The sequence below is a fragment of the Gopherus evgoodei genome, chromosome 1, assembly GCF_007399415.2.
Source record: "Gopherus evgoodei ecotype Sinaloan lineage chromosome 1, rGopEvg1_v1.p, whole genome shotgun sequence".
In the NCBI taxonomy this organism is placed as follows: domain Eukaryota; kingdom Metazoa; phylum Chordata; order Testudines; family Testudinidae; genus Gopherus; species Gopherus evgoodei.
The window spans coordinates 17561341-17579842 of NC_044322.1; the positions used below are offsets into that span (position 1 = coordinate 17561341).

General features: G+C 42.4%; 1 protein-coding gene across 2 annotated transcripts in view; it reads left to right on the plus strand.

The window, feature by feature from the left end:
• The first annotated feature begins 219 nt into the window (after positions 1 to 219).
• The window catches only part of CCDC83 (coiled-coil domain containing 83), a 28783-nt gene continuing 10500 nt past the window's right edge, over positions 220 to 18502 (plus strand). For both annotated transcript variants that reach the window (XM_030558717.1, XM_030558727.1), the window contains exons 1-4: positions 220 to 337; positions 11489 to 11573; positions 14414 to 14582; positions 16144 to 16311. In XM_030558717.1, the coding sequence (XP_030414577.1) occupies positions 252 to 337; positions 11489 to 11573; positions 14414 to 14582; positions 16144 to 16311 (508 nt within the window). In that variant the 5' untranslated portion in view covers positions 220 to 251. The remainder of the gene's footprint in view (positions 338 to 11488; positions 11574 to 14413; positions 14583 to 16143; positions 16312 to 18502) is intronic.

Here is an 18502-nt window from a genome sequence, read left to right on the forward strand (position 1 = left end):
TTTTAATATTAGGTTTTTGAAAAAATAACCTATTGAAATTGAAAAGATTTTTGGAAAAGTGATTTGTTTTAGCCTGTGATTTAATATTATTTCACTATTTCTATTTTTGCTGATAAAACATCCACTTTTTCAGAGTTGTTTGTTGCAGATGCCACAGCCAGGTAAGAATGTGAAGTTATACAGATCATTAATTTCCCTTGTTTGTTTTTCTTAGATATGTTCTAAATTCTAGAACACATGCAGCATAAAACATGGGAAAGAAGAAGAAAAAAGAGAATCAGGTTGGGCAGTTTAAAGAAGCTAAATCATCTTTTCCAGAAGCTTTGCTGGCATTTCGGTATGTTTCATAAATTTTAATTCTCAAGTTTGTATAAAACATACATGTAAAACAGATAGCAAATAGCACTTACCTCAGCCAGTCAAAATATTAGCTGTTTTAACACGGAGAAATGTGATGATTGTGATTTTTTAATATTATTTTGTGATACAATATACAGATTGCAAACCTGTGCATATGGGAGAAAACATTTCACCGTCCTGTGCATATGGGAGAAAACAGTGGGTCAAACATTTTCTTTTTTCCTCAGGTTAGAAATTCATCACACTGTTAATAATTTGTTACTAACTGGTGAATCTTAAGCGTGTGAATCCCCTGCTGCAAATAGTGTTCAGTTCCTGTAACTGGTTGGGACTTGGGAACACATATTTTGCTGTGTGGCTGGACACCCCAACTGTGCCGCTGTAACTAAGTTTAGTCCTCCCTCTTTCCATAGCTATGCAATCAGATATCCCACAAAATCATATCAAAATGTACAATCCTTGGTTATTATGGATAACATCGTCTGATAGCACAGAATCCATCAAGACCCAATTGAATCTGTAACCGGTCACTGGCAGGGTTGGCTCTGAAGACAGTTTGTAGCTCCACACTTCCAGCTCGTTTAATTAGCATAACAGTTAACAGTATTTTTTCCCTGCTAGAGGCATATTTGGCACTTGGTTGCCTTCTTGTAACCAGTTCAGCACACTATTCCGGTTTTCAATGGAAGTAGGCCTCCCAAACCGTGTTTGTGTAACTAATGTGACTGATCTTACTTGCTAGGGACGTGCCTTGCTCTCTGTGTCTGTCTGCATGTCCTTGAGGCATTCTGTTCTTTGTTGAGGCAATAAAAGATAGCTGAAAGGATTTCTCCAGCATACCCTTGTATGGATTCAGGTAACCTGCCTGGTAGGTGTGGCCACACAAACACAGATGTCATGATGGCAGAAAAAGCTGCTGTATGGACACAAACTAAGCAGTGTTACTTGCAACCAACCAGTTATGGTGACTGTACCTCTAAGTTACACAGTCATGGTTAAAGATTGTAGTTGTGGACTTGGCCACATGGAAAGTTCCTTCATTGTAAGCTACTTGCACTGGGGAAAGCTGCATGTTTGGCAGCACTCTGTTGACTTTGAAAATGATGGAGGGAAAGCCCTAAAATGAAAAATGTTAAAGCAAAAGAGAAGAAAGGAGGAAAGAGGTGAATATACCAATATGTTATTAAATAACCTGACTTACTAGCTGTCTGATTTTTTGGAAGATGAATGACAGGAGAACAAGTTAATATTTAGCTCTGTGCCTTTTATCAGATTTAGTTTGAAAGGAAAAACCCCTAGCAGTGGGCAAACATTCAATAGTTCACATCAATATTTGAAGAATAACAGATACTAGTTCAATGTCTGGAAAGGGAACACAAGGCTTGTGATGATGCTGCCTGTGGGAGCCAGCTGAGGTCACTCAATCAGGGTGAACTGCAAACAGAACAGGGCAAACAAACCCCCAAAACTGGTGGATATTCCAATACTTAGATTTACCAAGCCAGCACAAAACAGCTTCTATAGTATCTCACTGGTTACTCAGAAGTCCAAATAATGCAGGTCCCTTAAAGTATCCAGCCTTAGGCCTCCATCCAGACACACATGTCAGATATGATGATGATTACTGAAAATCTTATCATATAAAAGAAAGGTTCTTCCAACCCCAAAGGATCAGCCACATACCCAGGTCCAATTATAATTTAGATCTTACCCAAAACACACGCTACAGTCAATTCTTGTTAACTAAACTAAATTTTTTTATAAAAGAAAAGAGAGAGAGTGTTGGTTATAATTCAATTCTTGAGGTTCAGATACATAGCAGAGATGCATAGCTTGTAGTTGCCAAAAGTCCCTTTAGAATTAGTCCATAGGTTATAGTCCAATGTCCATATTCAGGGTGGCTCCAGTCAATGACTGGGGATCCCAATCCTTATGGCTTAAGGTTTCCACCTCTTGAAACTCAAAGCAGGTCTGAGATGAAGAAGGATCATGTCCCAGGGTTTTTGTAAATTTCCTGTAGCCTTTTGGCCTGAGAAAACAATAGGCTTAACTTTCCTTCTCCTAAACATTATGGCAATTAGCATAGGGTAATTTATCCATTAAACAGTTCAGATACAGTTTACCACAACCTTCAAAGAGACATATGGACAATAATACTATTTCACTCAAATATTTTCCTAAATATTACTACTCCTTTTATGATCTTTGAATCAAAGCTATAGCAATAGACAAGACTTGTTGGCTAATATTAAAAGACCTGAGCAAACATCTACCCTTCTGCCTCGAACAATACAGGCCTGCATTTCAAAGCTGTATTCATTTACACATCTTCCTAACCAGTCTCTAAAGTTCAGCCATGGGTCAGGTCAGTCTGTGAGTTAATTAACACTTTCTGGCCCTGTCACCTTTCAATGAGATACTATATTACACTCATAACGTCACAAGGCCAGACAGCAGAATAGCAGATGCCTACGGATCGGTTGTATTTTTCCAGAGTTTGCAGGACTTTGTGTAGGGTTTCTGTAGAACTGTAAGCACTTTATTTAGCATTTTGCAAGGAGCACACTGGGAGCTCCCATAGAGTAACAGACCAGATTCAGCTGAGTATGGCCCAATAAATCAACAAATAAAGCAATATATCATCCCACTAAAAAACAGCCAAAATATGTTATTAGGATGAGAAAAACAATAGCTTTCTTGTCAGTTCATAGTTTTGGCAGTTCCAACATCCAAATAGATGACTCATTTGTCAGGAGAGTCTTCCATTGACATGGGAATTGCACTAATTTATTTTTTAATCTCCTAATACCGTAGTGGGAGATATGCACATCTTATTTTTTTACCTCGATACCCTTGTAAATCAGACCCTTAACATCTGCCTCAGTTTTTTTATTTGTAAAAATGAGCATAATGATACGTATGAACCTACCTCTCTCAAGAGTAGGACCCTGTCTTAACTCTGTCAGCTGCCCTATTCCCAGGATCTCAGGTGTATCTTGAGGATTAATTTGTCAAGTTCTAAAAAAACTTCCACATCTGCTTTTTCTCCCTTGGGTTGAAATTTCCTACTGTTGCTGTTCATAGATTTTTGCTATTCTTTGCATCATTAATAGAGTTTCCTAATTCAATGATAGTATCAACTCACTTGTGAACTAGTGGGGCCTGGTGATGTGCCACAGGTAAGTTACCAGACCATTTTGGTACTGGATTTTAGTGTGGTTTAATACTGCTCTCTACATATTATAAAATATTGCATGCAATATGCATTATTCCAGAAAAACAGTACCAAAGAGATTGTTAATCAAGCATGTTCACTAGGTCTTTGAATCTGACATTTTAATAGACAGCTCTTTCAGGGTAAGAAAGTTACTTATATTAACAAAAGCTCCTGAAAATTTATTATACGTCTACATATTTTTGATACTCAAAAACAAAAACAGAGACGTTAATACCATCTGATTGGCCAGTCTTCAGGTCCCATTGAAGCTTCCTTCACCCATTATGATGGAAATTAAGATCAGCATCAATGTTCAGAATAGCAAAATACACCAGAAGAATTTTGATAAAATGAATGTAATTTAAATAGTGAATTAGTAAACAATGGGCATAGCATGCTGCCAAACCATAATCTCTTTGATCTGTAGTACATTTTTACTGTAGCCAAAGACTCCTCTATGTCTTCAGTATATACTTTCCTCTTAAAATCTTTTAAAAGAGGATCTGAAGAATGCCTTGGAGCAGATACTCAGAGTGGCAAATTGACAGCAGAGAATGCAACACTGATAACTTGTAACTTACATGACTAAATCCAGATCGAATTTATTAAGGAAAAAAAAATCTCCTTTGGACTCAATACACACTAGTAGGAATGGGAAGAAAAAAAAAGAGAGAATGGTACTTTGTGGAACAGTAGAGGATCTAATTGTAATTGGTTACACATGCCTTTATGGGGCCTCAGGGTAAGACAGTTCTGGAAAGTGGTATGACATAATTTCCAAAACCATATTTAATCTGACATAACTAGTAACCTAATATATCTAACATTAGGAGATTTCAGAGCTTGAGAGAACTGGCTGTGTCTACACTACAGATTTCTGCTGGTGTAGATATATTGGTCAGAAATATGAAGAGGAGAGATCCCTGACCAACACAGATGTGCTGAAAAAAGCCAGTAGTATGAACACAACATATACTGGCAAAACTGCACTTTTACTGCTGTGGCTTGTTTCACATAGGGGCGTGTGCATGGGGTGTGTGGAATAAGCTATCCTGATAAGAGCACAGCTTTGCTCGTATAAACTATGTTTACACCAGTAGTGTTTTATGGGTATAGTATATCAGTATTCCTATATACTTGTAAAGCACTCTTACTGTAGACGTAGCCTAAGTGGACTGCTGGAAAAAGTTGCCTTTAAGAGTTCAGTAGATAATCAAAACAAAAAACAAAATAAAACAAAAAGTCATCCAGCAAGAGATATGAATGTTATGAGCTGGATCACTGGGCTAGGATTATCAGCAAATTCAGAATAAATTACTTTTCGGGTCTGAGCCTGCATTTCTTACTTACTCAGTGCTCCCCTGGAAGCTAACAGAAGTGTGGATGAGCAGGAAATACTGCATTAGGCTCACTGGGCCAGATTTTCAGAAGAGTTCAGCTCCCATTTAGGCACCAAAGCAAGTGGCCAGATTTTCAGAGTTCAGAATGTTGCATGTGGAGCCCTCTTGAAAATCTAGCCATAAATATCACAGTGAGAGCTGCTGGATGTAAAACTTTTTTGAAAATCTGGCCCCAGCTATGGAAACAGTCCTTGAAAATGTGGCTCAGTGTTTGCATGATAAACTGGATAACTGAACTACTATGCCTGTCCTATATCGGTACAGTCAATACAACAGAATGTTATACATCAGCATACCAAGGTGCTTTGCTGTTAGCCCTGTAGTCAGTATGGTTTATTTATACTCCTCATCCCTCCTCTTCCTTTCCTGTAGAAATAAAATTGTAAAATAGGAAATGCAGTTTCTTAGGCCAGTGCCGCAGGGAAACTCATGGAAGCTGCTCATCAAGGTTTGGGAAGTTCTTTCAGTGATTGCACATGCTCATTCACTGTAGGCGTGTGTGCACCCCGTGAAAAGTTGTTGGAGTTTTTTTCCCTCAGCAGTATCCACTGGGCTGTATTGAGTGCTCTCTGTCACCATGCACCCCTGCATACTGTTATAAGAGGGTGAGGCCATCCCTAAACCCCCTCAGTTCCTTCTTATCACCAGTGGCGGTTGTTGGAGCAATTCCAGACTTGTTAAGTCAAGTGCTTCCCTCATTTCTTTCTGTATAGATCCTGTCTGTGGTAAACTACTACTATGTTTTTTAGTACTAGGTTTGTGTTCTAAGTCTTTTTTGACCACTTTTTATCATTTGGTACTGGAACGATGCCTCGTTTGCCGGGGTTTAAGTTGTGCCAGACCTGCGTTAAACCCATGCCGGTCAGCAACCCACTCCCACCCTGCTTGAAATATCTGGGAGAATCCCAAATTAGTGACAGATGTCACATCTGCAAAGGATTTAAGCCCTGCTCCAAAAATATAGAGGAACGAGACTCAAATGCTTGCTCGTGGAGGCAGCCTTTTGCCCCTCACCAGGATTGTCACACAGGAAAAGCACCACAAGTACATCATCTTCACTATGGAGCACTCAACAAGAGATGTCTGTGATTCCTCATTCCCATTGCCAGTACCGAAGAAAAGACTTAGGCCTTCTTCAGGTTTGGTACCTCTCTTGACTATGTCGGTACTGAAGTCAGACAGAGGCAGAGACTCTACAGAGCATTCAGGGAAGTGGCCGTTCCAGGAACACTTGTCATCTCCCAAGAGGGGATTGCCGCCTCCTGAGCCTCTGCCAAGTCTGCTGAGGCCAGCCCCTGAAGACTTTTGCGGAGCCATCAAATGGTGCCACTCCCAACCATGCCAGAGGCATATGCAGCTGCAAGGGACCTGCTTAACCTCTCAGTACTGGTATCACTGGCAAGTAGAAGGTTTGCAGCTGATACCGATGTCTATGACTCATACCTCACCGCATCGAGATTCTGTAGTACCACTACCCAAACTTCCGCAGAGGCCCATGCTGTTGAGCGGAAAGCCTCCAGTAATTTTCCTGGCACCACTATCCCCAGGCTCAGACTGCCTCTCATAGTCCCATCTGGATCTGCCCCTAAGTTGTCAGAAGTATCTGACTTTTCTTCTTCGGACTCAGAGGTGAGGTCATTTGTATGTCATTCAGGATGGAGAAAATACCCCCATAAGAGACTTTGGGACCATAGACTGTGCAGCAGCCTCAGCATTGGCCTCCTTCTAAAGGTCAATTGTCCAGGCAAAGATGGGTTCCAGGCCCATACTAGTGGCCGTATTGGATATCATGGGGGGTCCCCCCTCCAGCTAGGACCTCCCCTCAGCCATCTCACTCGTTATCATGGAGAGTGCACTGAGGATATCAGCACTGAGTGCACCATTCTCCTGGTAGTGGTACTGAGACTGGTGCCAAGCAGCCAGAAATCACTTGGGCAGCTTCTCCACCGCAAGTCATAGACCAATCACCACCTCAGATGCCTATTGCTTCCTTGTCCTCATCACCAGATGAGGCTATTGAGCAGTCAAATGACTCACCACTGCCAGAGGACCTCATCAAGATCTTTTAAAAAGAGTGGCATATGTACTTAACATTCAGGCAGAAGAGGTGAGTGAAAGCTCTCACAAGTTGGTGGACATTTTGGTGTCAACTATCCTGGCCAGGGTGGCTTTACCAAATAATGAAGCCACCATGGAGCCAGTCAGGGTTCTTTGGTAGACACTCTCCTCCTTGCACCCCAAAGCAAAATGAGCTGAGAGGACATGTTTTGTGTCCTCTAAAGCCTATGAATATTTTCAGTCTCTTCCTCCCATCCCTCCAGTTTCTCTTGTGGTGGCAGCTGCCAATGAGCAGGAAAAAACAGGACAACAAGCTTCCACACCAAAAGGCAAAGACTCAGAGACTGTATTTGTTTGGTCAGAAACTTTATTCCTCAGAAGGTCTGTGACTCAGGATTGTAAACCAACAGGCACTCCTGAATTGCTATGACTTGACCCTCAGGGAGAACATTATAAAATTCAGAAACAAATTAACAGAGGACTGTAGACAGGAGTTTGCAATAATGGCTGACGAGGGAAACTGGTTTCCAGAACTACTCTCCAGGACCATTTGGATAACGCAGACTCAGATGCTCGAACCCTGGCACTAGCTATTCCTATGAGAAGGTATTCATGCTTGCAGTCATCTGGAGGTCCAACAGACTATCCAGGACCTCCCTTCTGAAGGTCCCTTGCTGTTTTCAGAGAAAACAGAGGATAGGCTTCATAGCCTTAAAGATTCCAGGGCAACACTCAAATCCCTTGGAATCAGCGATGAAAAGAAAACAGTTTTGTTTGCAGCAGCTGTACAGGCACCAAGATTTTGTTCTCTGATCTCAAGATCCACCAAGAAAAAATGGAAGGGGTTATAAGAGGTGCCCTCAGCCACACTCCTCTTCAGCATTGGGATCATCCTGTTCAGCTGACTTTTCCAAAGAGACATTTTGATGGGTGGGTCTAGAGGAGTGTTGCAGTTATCATAATTGCATCAGTTTCTCATCTTTTGTTTACCAGTCATTTGTCCCCTTCCTAAGTGCTTGGACCCACATCACATCGAACTGGTGTGTCTTAAGCATGATGGAACTGGGATATGCCCTCCAGTTCATTTCTACCCCTCTTGCCCCCACTTTAGAGACCACTCTCATGAGCTTATCCTTCAATGGCAGGTCCAGTCTTTTCTTCAGGCATGGGCCGTAGAGGAAGTTCTAGATTACTACTTCCCTGAATTACTAGTTCTTGATTACTACTTCCCTGGAACAGGGGGACTGGTATGCTGCTGTTGACTTAAAGGATGTTTACTTCCATGTCACAATATGCCACAACCATTGGAAGTTTCTCAGACTCATGGTGAATAGTTGCCATTATCAGCTCACAATAGTTCCATTTGGTTTGTCAGCTGCTCCTCAGGTGTTCATGAAGTGCATAATGATGGTGGCAGTGCATCTACAAAAATTAAGTGTCCATATGTTCCGTACCTGGACAACTCATTGATCAGAGGTTGATCTGAAACTCAAGTCCTGTTCAGCATAGCTACTATCCTGTCTACATACAACATACTGGGGCTCCAAGTAAATTGGAACAAATCAATCCTGAAACTGGTATAGACAGTAGAGTTCACTGGGGAGTCCGAGCATTCATTTTGTCATCTCTAGATTGCTGGATGAACCCTCTGAAAGTTTGCATAGGAGTTTTCTTTTCCCCTCCCACTACCAAGCCTCACTGTAGTCACAGATGTATCATCCCTGGGTTAGGGAGCTCACATCAGGTCCCTAGAGACTCAGGGTCTCTGGTCATCTCGAGATGTAAAGACTCTCATAAATGTCAGGGAGTTAAGAGTGGTGCGTCTAGGCTGCTTGGTCTTCCTCCTCCACATAGTAGGAAAGAATTTATTAATTTTAAGAGACAATTCAACAACCATGTTTTACATAACATGCAAGGAGGGGCATGTTCGACTCAACTGTGCCAGGAGGCAGTTTGTCTCTGGGTTTTTTGTACAACCAACTCAGTTCATCTCAGGGCTGCTTCCGTTTCAGGAAAACAGAACACATTAGCAGATGTGCTGAGCAAGTCCTTTGCCGATTGCCTTGACTAATCACTAAATCCAGGTCCATCTTCCAGCTCTAGGGGACTCCCCAAGTGGACCTGTTTGCAACAAGAACCAACAGAAAATGCTCTCAATTCTGTTCATGGAACAGGATCAGTCCAGGCTTACTGACAGCTGCTTTTCTTCTATCTTGGAAGAATTTCCTCCTGTACACCTTCCCTTCAGTTCCTTTACTTCATGCCCTGGCATGGCTTCGTCAACACTGGTACTCGACCTTTCTAACCTTGTCAGTTGAGCTTCTGCTGTCTTTCTCATTTGACTTAATTTCCCAGGATCATGGGCACCTGCTCCATCCCAGCTTCTGAGCTCTCCATCTGATGGTGTGGATGCTTCATAGCTGACCCCCTTTGAAAGGTCCTGCTTGAAAGACCTTCAGAAAGTGCTTCTGAATAACCCTGAACTAGGAACACTTACCTGGCTAAGTGGAAGTGCTTCTCCATTTGGTCTCGTCAGAAAGATGTATCTCCAGAGCGGGTACTCCTGAACCTTGTACTGGATTATCTTCTAGATTTAAAACAGGCTTTGGATATTAGCTCTATAAGAGTGCATCTGGCAGCTATTTCAGCCTTCCATGTTTCAGAGGAAAGAGATCTACTATCCACTAACTCCATGGTCACCCAGTTCCTAACAAGGTTAGTCAGATTGTACCCACACATACAAGATCCCTCCTTGGGATTTGAATTTAGGCCTAGCAAAGTTGATGGGACCAGCTCTTGAGTTCCTTGCAATTTGCTTTCTCCATCACCTCTCTATAAAGATAGCATTTCTTGTGGCAGTTACCTCTGCCAGAAGGCTGGACAAGTTGAGAGCCTTAGTTTCAGAGCCCATCTCTCCCCTCATCCAAAATTTCCCTGAAAGTAATCTCTAATTTTCATGTTAACCAGGCAATCCATCTACTGACATTCTTCCAAAACCCCATGTGCTCAGGGAAGAGAAAAACTTCATTCATTGCATGTGAGAAGGGCTTTAGTTTTCTACCTAGGATACTATCCTGTAGATCCTCCACGCAGTTCGTTGCGACTGCAGATAGAGTTAAGGGCCTATCAGTTTCCATGCAGAGAATCTCATCCTAAATCTCTTCTTGCATTTGTTTATGTTACCACCTGGCTAATATAACCCCACCAGCTAGAGTATTGGTGCATTTTACTTGAGCACAGACAACTTTGGTGGCTTTCCTGGCACAATTGCCGATTGTAGACATTTGTAAAGTAGTGACTTGGTCATCAGTCCACACTCTTGCTTCTCATTATGCCATTTCACTGTTCAGTTAGACTCCCGGCCCACCTCCATGTGAGTTTGCTTGTGAGTTGCCTACAGTGGAATGGACATGTGCAATCACTCGAAGAAGAAAAAAATGTTACCTACCTTTCTGTAATTGTTGTTCTTTGAAATGTGTTGCACATGTCCATTCCACAACTCACCTGCCTTTCCTCTTTCGGAGTCTGTCTGGTCCAAAGAAACAGAAGGGGTTTAGGGCAGCCTGGCCCACCTATACCAGCATGCAGGGGTGTGTGTGGCACTAGAGGGAGCCTGGTATTACTGAGGGAAAAAAAATCTCTGACGACTGTGCCTGGGGCATGTGCACACCTACCATGGAATGAACATGTGCAACACATCTTAAAGAACCAAGTTACAGAAAGATAGGTAATTGTTTTTTTATTTAGCAATTAGTGGCCACATGCTAACCTCTGCTGTGCAAATTTTGACAGGGCTGGTGAGAACAGCAAGCTTGTTATGTACTCTCCGTAGCCTCTGTACCCCAAACATCAAGGAAGCCCTACCACACAGTTGAGGAAATGGCCTTTCTGCTTGATCACGTCTGATCTGACCAAATATCTGTCCAGAAAGTTACTGCAGGCCAAACCATTAAATAATTCCCTCTTTTGCAGTTACAAGTTGTGTGTGTATGTGCACATGCATATGTTTGTGTGTTTCACTGCAGCCCATCAGCAGGGACTACATAGTTTGTAAGGTGTTCAGGAAGCCGAATCCCCAGCTGTTTTTGCAGGGAGCAAACTCCAACCCTTGGCAGGACAACTTAGAAGAATCTGCAAATAAACTCCCATGGAGTTTCCCACTTCCCACTCAAAATTCTGCGTTGAAGAGGCATTGGCCTATTAGGGAGACAGCATGATCGTGGGAATAGGGCAGCTGACAGAGTTAAGAGAGCTGGGGGGAAGTCACTTAACTGCTCTGTGGCCCAGTAATATGGGGATAACCATGCTTACTCACGTTACCAATGCAATTTGAGATCTACAGGCAAAAAGCACTAATTAATATTTGTCTCTAATTTACTTTAAAATAACTACTCACTCCCTCTCTCTTCTGTAGCTGTGTTATGACTCTTCATACATGCTTCTTTCTCCTCAGAATTCAGATAAAAGAAGAGGAAATTAATCAGCTTCTATTTGAACTAAAGCAACTGAAAGAAAAGAACAAAAAATATCATGAAAGAGTAAGTAAACATGCATCTCTCTCCCATCTTGTGTTCTCGAGTGTATTTTAGCTAGTAAGGCTAAATCATTTGTCATTGTAAACTAAATACACTTATTGTAACTACAGTGTTTGTAGCAATTAATATTTTGCAAAGCCTATTTTGAAAACAAGGTTAGTGAATCACTTTATATTGCTTAAAGAGGCATAATTTTGTCATTCTAAATTATATGTAACAAAGTGGAGTTCTGCTCCAAAAAATAACTGTAAAAATGGGTTGCATGGGTACAATGATTTGGAACTTAGTAAACAATTCTGTGGCTGTTGCACAAGAAGAAATAGAATCCAACTCCCTCTCTCTTACCCTGGCTGGCTGTGCAGGCTTAAGAGGAATAAAAATCAGTGTGATCTTATTTCTGTCATTTAAGTGAGCAGATAATGACTCTGAATACAGATCTGTTGAATAAGAAGATGCCATTTTATTAATCACTTCTGGTGTAGTGAAGTTGCACAAGTGAAAATGAGGGACTAGTGTGACCTGCAGAACCTCAAATATAGTGGAAAATGGGGAAAAGAGCACAGCTCAACACTCCAGGCAGAGTTTGCAACGTTACCAGATAGAGAAATAACTTACTTGTTGTCAAGGTATTATTCCCACTTTGAACCTTAGCGTCCAGAAAGTGGGGACCTGCATGTACCCCTCTAAACTTAATTCCTAGCTTTGATCTGATAGCGCTGCCACCAACCAGAAATTCCAGTGTCTGGTACACTCCCTATCTCCCCAAAACCTTCCCTGGGGAGCCCAAGACCCAAACCCCTTGGGCCTTAAAACAAAGAGGAATAAACCATTCCCTCTCTTTTCCTCCTCCCAGATTTTCCCCTCCCTGGGTTACCCTGAGAGATCACTGTGATTCAACTCCTTGAATCTTAAAACAGAGAGGAATTAACCTTTCCCCCCACCCCTTTCTTTTCCCCCACCAATCCCTGGTGAGTCCAGACCCAATTCCCCTGGGTCTTGCACAAAAAAAAAAATCAATCAGATTCTTAAAAAAAGAAAGCTTTTAATAAAAGAAAGAAAAAGTAAAAACTATCTCCGTAAAACCAGGATGGACAATGTTTACAGGGCTTCAGCTTTACATAAACTAGAGAGACTCCTTCCCCCCTAGCCTAAGTACAAGTTACAGCAAACAGAGGTAAAATATCCTTCCAGCAAAATACACATTTGCAAATAAAGAAAACAAACATAAAGACTAATCCGCCTTCTATCTAGTACTTACTATTTTTGAACATGAGAGACTGTTTCAGAAAGATTGGAGAAACCTGGTTGCACGTCTGGCCTCTCTTAGCCCCAAGAGAGAACAAAAAACATCCCAAAAAGCACAAACAAAGACTTCCCTCCACCAAGATTTGAAAGTATCTTGTCCCCCGATTGGTCCTTTGGTCAGGTGTCAGCCAGGTTCACTGAGCTTGTTAACCCTTTACAGGTAAAAGAGACATTAACCCTTAACTATCTGTTTATGACACTTGTAAATTAACCTCACTGAGTCACTTTAGAAACAAAGAAACATGGAACCCCAGGGTACTAATTGTACATGGTCACTGTTCCAGAAGAATCATACTTCAAAGAGAAATTTAGTACAAGGCCTAATTAGGTTAGTATCAGAGCACAGTGAACTTTCGACTCCAGAAATATATATAATGTATTGCTCAAGGAAGACTGGCTCTCTCAATGAAATGAAAGAATTGGACCTTGGCAATCAAACAGTTTTGCAGACTAGGCTTCTTCCAGAAGGTGAAGTGGACAATAAGGTCCCTTTCCTCCCCTTGCCTTCTGTTTGTAGCACTTTACTAAGTGATTAGGCCACTGATTTTAAGTCTCCTCTTAGGAGAGCTGTAGCTTCGTGTGGCTGGTGTTTCCCAAATTCCTGCAGCATCTATTCTCTTCCAACTATGGACTGCTGACATCACTGGGAGCAGCTAATTTGGCTCTGTTCTCCACTGACAGCTCTTGTGATTTTCCCCCTAGTCAGCAGCCAACTCATGATCTCTCATGGGACTCCTTTCATTTTTTTAGTTCTTGGAGGATATTTTAGAGTATGCTGCAGTACCATTTGTTTTGGTTAGCCTACTTTTGACAGCTCTTTGGGCTCCCTCTTTTTTTCACCCCATTCCTCTGGTCAGTTGGGCACTGATCCTTTGAGAAGCAAAGTGTCTCTGATGCTTTCTGGCTGTGTATTTTATTGGATTCCCATTGGTATGTATTTGGCTTGTATAATACTTAGATCTCGTATGGTGTGGCATTGGGAGCAAACTGACTACATTGGTAGCTGCAGACTCTTTCCAACTAGAGTTTGAGCGACATGATAGAGAGACATGGTACAGTGATCTGAGTACAAACACAGGAACCAGAAAACCCTGGAGTTCTAATTTTGATTGTGATGCTAATTTATTTCTGTGACTGTGAGCAAGTCATTTAACCTTTCACTGTTTTAGTTCACCATGTGTAAAACAAAGGTGATAGAACGTATGTGGTATGTTGTTATAAGGAATGTTTGTATGGTGCCCAGAATTCTGCTGAATCTAAGCAAATAAATCAGTAATAAGTATTGTTGTTAAAATGCAACATGCAGCCTATATTCTCAGCAATGGGAATATCGAGCAGATTAACAGTCATTTGTTTCCCTTTTCCTGGTGGTAACAGGCTTGAGCTTAGTTATAAACTTCTGGGACTTACAAAATTCCTTCAACTCTACTTTTTGCAAGGGCCCATGCTGTCATAGATCCAAGTGATATTTCAATTTGTTACTCAGGAAGAGATTTTAAACCCCTTTTATTTGTATCTTACTGTTGTTCCTCTCGTAGAATAACTATCTGAAGGAAGAACAGCTGGGACACATCCGCAGTCTGCTAAGCAACTTGAAAACACAGGACAAAGAACTAGAGCAAAAGGAGGTTGTAACCAGGGATGATGTAGAGGCAGCAATGAGGGAGAAATGGCAGTATTTTAGGGACCAAGAAGTGCTTCTGAAAGGTGAGTAGTAAGTTAGTTATGGAAGTGCTGTTTGCATTTTTCCATAGTTAGGATTGAGTTGAATTTTGTACTGAAGCAGCACCATCTAACCCCAGTCTGGTGTCAGGCTGCTAGCATCTTCCTCAGTTTCCCTTCACTCAAGTTGCATCTCCCAGCCTTCCAGCCTGGTTTGATTGCTACAGTGTTTTGGCCAGCCAAGTCAATAAAGAAAAATTCCCTGAAGGGTATCGACATTGAAAAAACACAACGCTGCCTTCCACCCTCAGTCACAAACTGGGCACAGCCTCCTCCTTCCTGAGGGCTTGTCTTTTCATCTGATTTCAGAACTCTTCAGCTTGCCCTCTGGGATCAGCTTTCTGCCCTTCCCTGGCTCTGCTCAGTCTCTTCCCTCAGACCAGGACCATCCCCAGGGCGGAGCAGGGCTCGGGACATAGGCACTGAGTTTCTAATCTGCTGGGGAGTGCTCACCTTGGCTACGCCCCATTCCACTCCTTCCCCCCAGGCCCCGCGCACCTCTTCCCACCCTGCCTCTTCACTGCCCAGTTCCACCCCTTCCCCCAAGGCTCTGCCCCTTGGCTCTTCCCTGCCTCTTCCCACCCTGCCTCTTCCCTACCCAGTTCTGCCCCCTCCCGCAAGCACGCTGCACCCTTGCTCCTCTATCCTCCCCCCACCAACACCACCTGACACTGCAAAACAGCTGATCCATGGCAGGTAGTGGGTGCTGGAAGGGGGAGGGGAGGCGCTGATCGGCGAGGCCCGCTGGCAGGCAGGAGGGGCTGGGGGGAGTGAGAAGTTCTGATGGGGGTCTCTTCGCCCTCCTCCCCGCCGCTCACCTCCCCATTTGCCTCCTCCCCCTGCTTGTCTACCCACCTCCCGCCTCCCTCCCCTCCTGCACAGGGCCCCCCAAATTGCAGGGCGCAGGGCAGTCGCCATACCCAAGAGATGGCTCTATGTCAGACCTTCCTTTGAGGGGTTCGTTTGGGTCTCTTCCCAGTCTCCACCAAGCATCAATTCCCAGCACTGGCTCTCCACAGTCCTCTGTCTTATCTCCACTCCAGAAGGCCTGATTTAGCCTCATGACCTGCCTCTCATGTGACTTTGATCATTTTCTCCACATGGGAAAGTGAGTAAAGTGTGTTCTGAATACATGCAGAGATTCTTTTAAGATTAGTAGCCATTTATTGCTGTTATGCTTCACAGCTGAAAGTTTCTTTTTCCTCAGAGGCTGAGGAATAATGTGCTACTACAGCAATTCCCAGCACTGCCCTCTTTCAAACTGGCTGACATTTCCTATTGTTCTTAGTAGGTCTGATGCCCTCAGTTTAAAATGATCTCTTTCAAAATGTTCATGGTCACCTATTGTTCCCAGCCAGGTGAGGCCAGGCTGCACTCAGGGAAAATGGTGGTCCCTGAGAATGTAGAAGGCCAGGATTTTGTAATAAGTTATAGGATATGAGATTTCCTCCTCCACTCCCATTGAAAGCTCCCTAACTGAAAAAAAATTGATACAAAAAATTGACAGAAAAAAGGATTAACCCTTCTGGTTTTGTTATTTTAATAGAGCTGCGTTCCAAGATAAATGAAGTTGAGCATAAATTACTGGTAAAACAGGCTGAGAAGGATTACTGGTTAGAGTACAAAAACGTGGGAAGTGGAGAACATGCCAAACAGATCAAGCTCCTAGAAAATGATATCCACGGACTCAAAGATGACCTTGAGCAAATGACAGGTCAGTATGGCAAGGTCAATACAAGTACATATAGTGCATAAATAAGCTACAGTCTTCATTTGCAGAAAGTAATTTGTGCTCAGACTAATTACATCCATTTAAGCCAAAATATTTAGTTCTATATATCTGTATGTAGGCAACTAAATAAAAGCAACTTACTTTTCTGAGGTGCTCCACTGAAGTCCAGGGAGTGTTGCAGATGTGCAATACCTTTGAAAATCAGGCTGCTTTTACATAAGTGGCTAAAAACAGATTATGTAGCCTAATTTTAGGTACCTTAGTTTGAAAGTGTTGGTTTGTGCTCATTGTGTACCATGCTTCACAGGTTTCCATTTGAAAGCTCCTTTAACACAGGAGAAATTTTAGATCATTTTTGGGATTGGTGAAATTCAGATCTAGTATAATCAGGTGCCCATGGAGCTTCACCTGGTTACACAAGAACTGCATTTAGCCTACTGGTAACAAAGTCCCATATTTGCAGCTTTGCAAAATCCTCAACATGAATATGTGCAAATTCAAGACACAGTTTAAGTTCTGATGGAGCATATGTAAGAGCATAGATAAACAGTAGTGATGTGTGCTCTATAAAACCATTATATAGATTCATCTGTATAGAGGACTTTTAAATAATATGCCAGTTATCTAGGTGTTAGGTAACTCTTATTATTTAAAAGAACGTCCTGATTTTTTTCGCCTTGTAACACTCTTAGCCAAGCAGCTGGTAGTGACAGGCAGCGACACCACTGTGAGAATGGTCCCCGTACAGTCGGTGCCAACTATTACCAAGCATCAGATGCTGCAGATAAGAACCATTATATTATTCTCTTGTCTTCCCCAGGGTAATTGTTCTGAAAACATACTTTATCTTGATAAAGATCTGAACTGTTTTTCTTATTGCATGTTAGCCTGTCAATATTTTAAGTAACTACCAAGGAAAGACTGGTATTTTGCGCTTTGTCTTTTCCCTGTTTTAAATCAGTTCAGAATGTTATTGCACCAAGATGTAAAGCAGAAAATAGAATGAACATTTATATAGATTCATCAATCTTTAAGGCCGGAAGAGACCATTATGATAATCTAGTCTCTTTCATACAGTGATTATTGCATCTAATCCAATAATGTGTTTGAACTAAATCATATTTTTAGAAAGATTTACTGTTATTTATATTGCTGTAGCATTTAGGAGCCCTAATCATACACCAGGACCCCATTTTGCTGGGTGCCATACAAACACAGAACGCAAAGACAGTCCCTGCCCGAAGGAGCTTACAGTCAAAAGACAAGAGACAAAAAATGGTGGTTCTTTGAGTGACTGCACATGTCCAGTCCACTTCAGATGTGTGTACGCCCAATGCACAGTTGTCAGAGATTTTTACTTCAGTGGTACCCATCAAGGTGGCACATGTGCCCTTGCATTGCTGGACCATGGCAGAAATGGCAGAGCTGCCCTCAACATTCTTCAGTTCCTTCTTATTGCCTGTGATAGAGGTTGGAGCATTCCCCATGCTACTACAAGCTTTCCCTTGCTTCTAGTGTTGTATAGAGTTGATACTTGATTAACAGCTAATAGTTTTCGTGTTAGGATAGTTTAATAGTAGCTTTCCTTTTATATGGGGTACTTTTTGTATTCTTATGTTCCTGACATTTGGGAACTAGTGATCCACACTCCAGGTGCCTGAAGTGCCTAGGAAAACCTCATGTCCAAGACAGGTACCAAATATGCAGGGACTTAAAGCTCAAAACTACAAAAAGGATAGGAAATTCAGACTAAAATACTTTCTGGAGTGGGCTGAGCCGCTCAGTCGCTGCTCTGGGGTTCCAGCTGCTGGCCCCTTGCCAGATGGAGTCCCTGCCACAGCCCCACTCACCTTGCTTTCGGTTGGAGTTCCAGCACCGGCCCCCTGCCAGCCAGGGTCCAGGCTTCCGGTCCTGCTCAGCCCTGCCAGCTCCACTCACTTCAGCTGCTGATCTGGGGTTCCAGCCACTGACCTCCTGCCAGCTGGTTAACAACTGATCACTCAGAAGCCTGTGTGCAGCCTAAAGTATCCAAATACATGCCAGACATTGGAAAACTCAGTAAGGAAAAGCAAGGGCAAGGGTCACACTAAACTGATAAGATCTGCATTTTAATTTAATTTTAAATAAAGCTTCTGAAACAATTTGAAAACCTTGTTTACTTTACATATAACAG